The sequence below is a fragment of the Tupaia chinensis genome, unplaced genomic scaffold, assembly GCF_000334495.1.
Source record: "Tupaia chinensis unplaced genomic scaffold, TupChi_1.0 Scaffold141399_1, whole genome shotgun sequence".
NCBI classification, from domain to species: Eukaryota; Metazoa; Chordata; class Mammalia; order Scandentia; family Tupaiidae; genus Tupaia; species Tupaia belangeri.
In genome coordinates, this window is record NW_006201261.1 from 364,933 (window position 1) to 373,296 (window position 8,364).

The 8,364-nt window shown below is 46.5% G+C and overlaps 1 protein-coding gene and 1 pseudogene across 3 annotated transcripts in view; one reads left to right on the plus strand and one right to left on the minus strand.

Annotated features, from left to right (window-relative positions):
• The window catches only part of LOC102479959 (survival of motor neuron protein-like), a 21,391-nt pseudogene extending 19,668 nt beyond the window's left edge, over positions 1–1,723 (minus strand).
• The window catches only part of PCNT (pericentrin), a 158,302-nt gene that overhangs the window by 24,082 nt on the left and 125,856 nt on the right, over positions 1–8,364 (plus strand). For all 3 annotated transcript variants that reach the window (XM_014581959.2, XM_014581960.2, XM_014581961.2), the window contains exons 3-5: positions 3,809–3,904; positions 4,681–4,936; positions 7,613–7,668. In XM_014581959.2, coding sequence (XP_014437445.2) covers positions 3,809–3,904; positions 4,681–4,936; positions 7,613–7,668 — 408 coding nt within the window. The remainder of the gene's footprint in view (positions 1–3,808; positions 3,905–4,680; positions 4,937–7,612; positions 7,669–8,364) is intronic.

Consider the following 8,364-nt stretch of genomic DNA (forward strand, 5'->3'; position numbering starts at 1 on the left):
TCACATTGGGCACGTGTGCATGTGGGCCCAAGATCCTGAGAGGAGAATGGAGGTGAAAGGATTACAGTGTGGCCATGCCCCCTGGGGGGGTGTCGTTGCTTGCTTTCTCTCTGTCTAGAGGGTACACATGCCCCATAGCAAAAATCTCCCTGAAAAGAAAAACTAGTAATTTTAAGTGTCAGGCCACTTGCCCGCACTTCCTCAGTGTTGCCGCAGGTAGGAAGCCTTTTGGCAGACCCTGTGGCCAGGCCCGAAGCTGCCCTCCTCATTACCTACTATCTTCTCCTGGGACGCTTAGAGAAAGCCCATCTGCATAAATGTGAGGGATTTTATGAATTCCCCTTGTTACGGTTGCCTGTGTTGAATGAGTGAGGTGGTTGTTCAGCACACTTCTGAGGCCTAGAATTGTGCCAGCTGAGAGAAGGGAGGTGTGGGCCATCCTGGTTTCTGCCTAGTGTCTGGCATGAGTTCTAAATGGGCTGAATTGATTACTTTTACTTTATTAATGTGGTTAACTTTCAAAGGAAAATTTATTAGATGTAAAATTGTGTTAAAAGCCTTTATTTTATGGCCAGCAGGTGGCGTAGTGGTTAAAGCACTGGATTTCCACATGTTGACGGCAGTTCAAGTCCTAGACCTGGTGGCTTGAAAGTCATGCTGGGCAGGACCAGCAGATGGTCTAATGACCACTGTTGCTAGACTCCCAGTAGTCGACTGCGGTTCAAGTCCCGGACCTGGTGGCTTAAACTCACGCCGGGCACATGTGTGTGCATGCCCAAGATCTCAAGAGGAGAATGGAGGAGAAGGGATTGCAGCATGACCATCCTTCCAGGGGGTGATTTCTTGGTTTCTGTCTCTCTCGTCTTTTTCTGTCTTTCTGGAAAGCTCATGCTTTTTCTGTCTTTCTGGAAAGCTCATTTTTCCAGCAAAAACCTCTCTCAAAAAAAAAAAAAAAAAAAGTCATGCTGGGCGTGTGTGCACGCATGCCCAAAATATTGAGAGGAGAGTGGAGGAGATGGGATTCTGGAGTGACCATCCCTTCAGGGGGTGATTTCTCATTTTTCTTCTCACATCTCTCTCTCTCTGGCAGGCGCATGTGCCCTATGGCATAGAAAAAAGAAAAAATCCCTTTATTTTAGACATTTGGTACTAGCATTTACCCTGGATCAGGCAATAAGCATATCTGGTTTTTGTTATTGCAAGAGAGATCTAAGTCACAGGCAGACCTGGGAAAACAGCCTCCAGTGGAATCTATAAACTCCACCCTTAACTACACAATTTTCACCCTGTTACTTACAAAATATATGTGAAAAAGTACATCAGAGTGCTTACATGTAGCATAACAAATTAACACAGGAAACTCCAAATCTTCCTAAAGTCCAGAACTAAGATGAGGCTGGACCAAGCACCTCCTCCATCCTATCCCTGATTTAACACCCTCTGACCTTCGTGCTGATTGGCTTTAGAGCTTCATGTAAATGAGTCATATATTATGCTGGTCTTTTGTCTTTTTTTAAAAAGATTTATTTATTTAATTTTATTTTTTATTATTATTTTAAAATTTATTATAGGGCACCTGCATATACGAGAGAGATAGGGAAAATGAGACAGCAAGCCACCAGGTCCAGCACTCGAACTGCAGTGGACCTTGTGGGAGTCTAGCATCTCAACCACTACACCATCTACTGGCCTTGATGTTTTCCTACCCTTTGCTTTTCGACATCTTTGTATCTTTATTTTAGAGATGTGCTTTGTCTGATGAAAAGGCATAGGGCAGATTTTTTTAAAAGAATTATTTTATTTATCTTTATGTATGTATGTATGTATTTAAATTTGACCAGAGGGGGACAGAGAGAGAGAGAGAGAGAGAGAGAGAGAGAGAGAGAGAGAGAGAGAGAGAGAGAGCCGGGATTTCAACCATGGGCAGCCATGTGGAGTCTAGTGCCCTTAATGATCACACCACCTGCCAGCCCCCATAGGTCTGATTTTAAAAATCATTTGGATAATCTTTATTGGATTATTTGATTCACTTACATTTTGTGCAGTTGTTGATGTTTGATGGTTATAGTCTTCAATGTGTACTTGATGCCTTATCTGTTGCTCCTAAAACCCATAGCCTCTGTCTCTGTGTAAAGCTTTTGTCTGTTCTGTCTCCTTGCCTTGTGAAGTTCAGATATATATTTTTAGACTTTCTCTCCTGTTCTTGTATCCCTCCCTATTTTCTTTTCTTTTCTTTTTTTTTTTTAAGTTTTGCTGTAGGACACATATACGTGCCACAGAAGGACTCAAAGAGGGGGAGGAGTGAGAAATCACCCTAAATCACCCTCCCACCCCCTGGGGAGGTGGCCACACTGCAATCTATTCTCCACTCTCAGGATTTTGGACACACAGACCCAGTATATTTTCCAAGCTGTGGGGGAGCCAGGACTTGAACCACACAGCTGGCCATGTGGGACCTAGCCACTTTAATTTGCCACCACCATCGGGTTGGTCCCACCTACTCCATTTTCTTTCTGTGCTTTTCTTTCTTTCTTTTTTTTTTCTCTCAGCTTCAGGTGGGATAATTTATCTGGATTGTCTTCCACCCTGACAGGTCTATCCATCTGTATATTTAATCTGTCCACTGAGTTGTAAATTTTGCCTTTACTGTTTCAGGACATTGTATTCCACTTTAACTGGTCATGTCATTCTGCATAATTTCTTGTTTCCTAGAACTATTTTGAAACTTCATTTTGAATATCTCCATACTTTTTTTTTTCATTCTCGAAAGAAAAAAAATTGCCATAGGGCACTTGCATTCTCTGGAAAGAGACTCAGATAAAGAGGGAAAGTGAGAACCCCCCCCGCCCCCCCAGGGTATAGCCACACCACAATTTCTTCTCTTCTATTTTCTTCTTGGGATTTTGGGCAAGCATGTTACATGTACCCAGTATGTTTTTCAAGCTTTTGGGTCCAGGACTTGAACCATGCAGTCGGCCATGTAGGAACTGGCTGCTTTACTCATTATGCCACCAGCTGGCCTGGTACTTACTTTATATTTTAAAAAAATATTTATTTAATTTTATTTATTCATTCATTTATTTTAATTTGACCAGAGAGAGAGAGAAAGAGAAAGCAAGTCACCAGGTCCAGGACTCGAACCATGGCTGGCCATGTGGGAGTGTCCAGCCCTTTAACCACCACACCGCCTACTGGTCCTATGTTACTTTCTTTTACAGGAGTGGATTAGTCTCCACTTGGCATGGAATTCAGAGGCAAAATGAACTGTTTATTTGGAATTGGACTTGTTGCTCAATGGTTTGGCCCCACTGTGTGCCAGGTGCCTGTGGACGTACTCCTCAGGGTTGCATTTGTTCCTTGAACATTTTCTGGTTGCTGCATGTCTCTATTCTTAGAAGAGCCCCTGTGTGCTCATCTTGTGACTGAGATGTTTGTGGGCATTTGTATCCTGGTTCTGTCAGCCCCTCAGAGTTTGCCTATTTTGGACATATCCTATAGGGGCTTCTCACAACACGTGGTCCTTTGTGACTGGCTCTCAGTGAGCCTACTGTCTTCAAGACTCATTGTGTAGTAGCATGTCAGTACATCATCCCTTTTACAGCGGAGTAACAGCTTGGTGTGTGGACATTCTACCTTTGTTTATCCACTCCTCATTGGCGGACATTGGATGTGTTCATCACTTGGCATTGCAAATGGTGCTGCTATGATGTCTATGAGGACAGGTTTTCTTGAATTCGTCACAGTTACTTCCGAATGACTGTTTTATACAGGAGTTTTCTGGGCCATGTCCTCTGCTTTCCTTTCCCAGGAGTGTGAAGGTGAAGTTGCTGCACTGGTGGGCAGACCCGAGGATGAACCTGGCCAGCAACCACAGGCAGCAATGGAAGTGGAACAGCAGGCTCAGGTGATGCACACAGCACAGCCTTGTGCTCCCCCCTGTGGCGTGTACCCTGTGTCTATACCAGGGGGCAGTGGACTTTAGGAGCTGTGTAGGGTCCTGTAGTGAGAGGGGGTCACAGAGTGGATAGGATGGGTGCTGCTTGGGGCTGTCATCTCTCTCCTGCCTTGTTTGTCCCACATTCTGTTTGTGTGGCCAAAACGTGGGCAGGCAAAGGGGATATGTGCAGATGCCTGGGTGGCTGGAGTCTGACCAGGCAGTAGGCTGTGTGAGAGAGGCACACTGATTCAGGGCTAGCAATCATTGGCTGTCAGCTGCAAATCATGTTCTGTAGACATGAGCAGCGATGTGGAACAGCACAGATGCAGAGCTCAGGGCCACAGTGTCTAATTCCTGGGAGGAAAGGGTGGTGGGATGCCAGGGCCCTCCCTGACTGTGACTGGGACCTGTGGAAACATAGTATACTAGTTTTCTGCATCACTTTTCTCGCCTTCTGTAGAGTGTGGATTTCTGGTGTCACTCTGGGGCAGGCATTTCCCTTGGTGGTTCCCTCCTTGGGAGGTGGGAAGTACATGCTGACAAGTTTGCATCTGTTGGCATCTGAACACCCCATCCAGCCTCCTCATGCCATCCTGGTTCTCCCTTTAATGATTCCTGTGGTTTCATAGCTATGTTCTTCTCATCCCTCCACCCATTTATTTCCATTCTCTGCTTTTCTATGTCTTTCATATGCACTGGTCCTGAGCTTGGTGCCTTGTGAGACATGTTCCCCTTCCCTGCAGACGGTGCCTGGCCTGGAGTTGGAGGCTCTGCGCCTGAGTCTGAGTAACATGCACACAGCACAGCTGGAGCTGATGCAGGCCAACTTGCAGAGGGAGAAGGAGACAGCACTAACGGAGCTACGTGAAATGCTGAATGGCCGGCATGCCCAGGAGCTGGCCCTGCTGCAGAGCAGGCAGCAGCACGAACTGGAGCTCCTGCGAGAGCAGCACACGCGTGAAAAGGAGGAGGTGGTGCTCAGGTGTGGACAGGAAGCAGGTACTTCCCAGCTTAGGGTACCTGAGTGTGGCCAGGGCCCTCCCTGACTGTGGCCAGGACCTGTGGAAACATAGTATACTTGTTTTCTGAATCAATTTTCTCACCTTGTATAGAGTGTGGATTCCTCCTATCACTCTGAAGCAGGCAATTCTCTTGGTGGCTCCCTCCTTGGGAGATGGGAGGTATATGCTGACAAGTTTGCATGGGTGAGGAGTACCACCTGACAGGGGTGCCTGGTCTACCCTCACTTCAAAGAGGAACTATTGGGAACCAGCAGTTAGCGTAATGGCTATGTCGCTGGATTCCCATGTAGTCGACCACGGTTCGTGTCCTGGACCCGGTGGCTTAAAACTCACGCCGGGCGCGTGTGCGTGCGTGCCCAAGATCCCGAGAGGAGAATGGAGAAGGGTTTGCGGCGTGACCATCCCCCCTGGGGGGTGATTTCTCGCTTTCTGTCTCTATGTCTCTCTGTCTGTCTGGCGAGTGCACGCGCCCTACAGTGAAAATCTCTCCAAAAAAAAAAAGAGGAACTATCGGGGCTTAGGGTCTATTTGTGCCAGTCAGTCCTGCTAGTGGCTGCTATTTGCAGTTGGGCCCAGTGCTTCTTTGATCTAAACCTAGTCCTTTGTTTAGGTATACTACAGATTTTTATGTTTTCATTTTAAAAGGCACAAAAACTGGAAAGTCCCTCCAGTTTCCAAAAAGTAAATACAACTTTTTTTTTTTTTTGAGAAGTTTTTGCTGTAGGGTATGTGCGCTCGCCAGAAAGGTAGAGACAGACAGAGAGACAGAAAATGAGAAATTATCCCTCAGGGAGGATGGACACCCCACAATCCCTTCTCCTCCATTCTCCTCTTGGGATCTTGGGCACGCATGCACATGTGCCTGGTGTGAGTTTAAGCCACTGGGTCTGGGATTCAGACTGTGGTCAACTATATGGGAATCCAGTGACATAGCCATTATGCCAACTGCTGATCCCCTAATTACAACTTTTTGTAAAATAATTATTTAATTTAATTTATTATTATTATTATTATTATCCTTATTTGACCAGAGACAGAGAGAAAGGAGGAAAGTGAGAAAGGAAGCTGCCAGGTCCAGAACTCGAACCTGTGGTCAGCCATGTGGAAGTCCAGCTCTCCAACCACAACTCTACCTGCTGCCCTTACAGTTACTACCTTTCTCAGCATTTTTTCTTAAGTAAAATCTTTTTTGAGATATATGTAAACACACTTCACCCAGTTTAAGTGCATAGTCCGGGGCTGTGATACACTCACCAAGTTATGTGCGCAACACTGCAATATGTGTTAGAGTACTCATCTACCCAGGGGGGAACCTTGCATCCTTGATAGTCATAACCTCTCATGGGCTGAGTGCTAATCACCTGCCTTTTGGATCAATTCAAAAGAAAGGCAGCATGTCTTTCTACAGGTGTGTAGGAAAGTCCCTCCAGTTTCCATAATTTCTTGTAATGCTTTCCTGTGTTTCTTTGTGTAGTTTTTGTCTTGTTTTTTATTAAGTTTTTGTTATAGGGCATGTGCACTTGTTGGAGAGAGAGAGGACAGTGGAAAAATCATCCTCGTGGGTAATGGCCATGCAGCAGTCCTTTATCTTCCATTCTCCTCTTGGGATTTTGAGCATTTACATGTGCCCAACATGCTTTCCAAGCAGTTGGATCTGAGACTCAAACTGCATAACTTGCCATGTGAAATCCAGCCACCTGGAGACCAGCAGTTGGCATAATGGCTATGTTGCTGGACTCCCAGGTAGTCGACTGCGGTTCGAGGCCCAGACCTGGTGGCTTAAACTCACGCCGGGTGCGTGTGCATGCGTGCCCAAGATCCTTAGAGGAGAATGGAGGAGAAGGGATTGCGGTGTGACCATCCCTCCTGGGAGGGGCGGGGGGTGATTTCTCGCTTTCTGTCTCTCTGTCTGTCTCTGTCTTTCTGGCAAGCACAGACGCCCTATAACAAAAACCTCTCCAGAAAATAAAAGAAAAGAAGAAATCCAGCCACCTGAATTAACGTGCCACTGACTAGTCCACTTTGTGTAGTTTCAAGTAAATACAAATAATTAAAATTTTTTTTCTTTTTATAAAATACAATATGGCTGAATCTGGCCTTTTGGCTGCCCTGAGGAGAGCATTTTGTCCAGATCATCTGTACTGACCCCTACCATCCCTGTCCTACCACTTGTTACCTGATGGCTGCCCCTTCTCAAGTCCATGTGCTTCTTCCTATGCCCCTGGCACAAGGTGCTTGTTGGGAGGCTCCTTTCTTGTGCTTCCTCCTTCTTGGGGCCAGCATTGGACCCTAGAACTGTCTCTCCTGTCTTGATCTCCAGAACCCCACCTGGAATATGCATAGAGCCTGAGCTGAACAGCCCTGGGGTCCTTGTGGCCAGAGGTCAGTGATGGAGGGAGCCCATCAGCCCACTATCATCTGCTGTCTCAGGTTGCCCTGTGTGCCTAGGAATTCTGGTGTCCTTTGTTTCGGCATGAATACAATCTCTTATTTAAAGCAATGTCACCACAGATGTGTCTTGCTGTCCATCCTGGGCCAGCAAAGGTCTTTGCCATGGCATCAGCAGGAGCAGAGCCTGTTCACCTCCTGGCTGAGCAACTCCTTGGACAGGTTGAAACTTGAGTCTGAGTTCCTTTATGTGCTTTTCTTGCAGCTGAACTGAAGGAGAAGTTGCAATCAGAAATGGAGAAAAGTGTCCAGATGATAGAGGTATGTATGATCTCTCAGAGACTCTGATTCTGTGTGTGTGTCATTTTTCTGTCACCCTTCATGGTAAGGACCCTCACCTGTGTTCTATGGAACCAGTTCCTAGAGAGCATGCTACATCCTCTTGTTCATGCAGTTTGTCAGGAAACTTGTTCTGTAGTTTATATTGATTTCTGTAACACCATGGTGCTCAGTCCATCCCTCCTTTCCATTCTAGTTTCTGAGTGACCCTATGGGCCCGGCCCTGGGCTATGTTCTAGGACATAGCTTCTGCCCTAGTAGATTTGTGGCAATGGAGGGAGGTGAATGTAGAGCTGTAGATACATTCATGGGATGCCTTGGAGACTGTGGCTCAGGGACAAGATGCTGGGTAGGCTGGGGTGTGCTTGGGGCTGTGAGGGGGTTGTTAGGACTATGAGGCCACAGTGAAGAGTCTGTGCCAGGTTCTCGGCCTATTGGGAAGGGGGCAAGGAAGCTCCTCCTAGCTCCTAGTCAGGATCCTTGCTACCTTTGGGTCTGGGGCTTGGGGTTGTGCTTTAGCCTCCTGACCTCTGGCTTGTACAATAGGGACTGGATTTTTGGGCATTTGGGATGAGCCTAGCTCCTGGCTAAGGCCAGCAAAGTTGCTACTGGCCTCTGGGTCTTGTAGGGAGATGCTTTTTTTTAACCCCCTGCAGGGAAATTTTTTTTTTTTTTTTT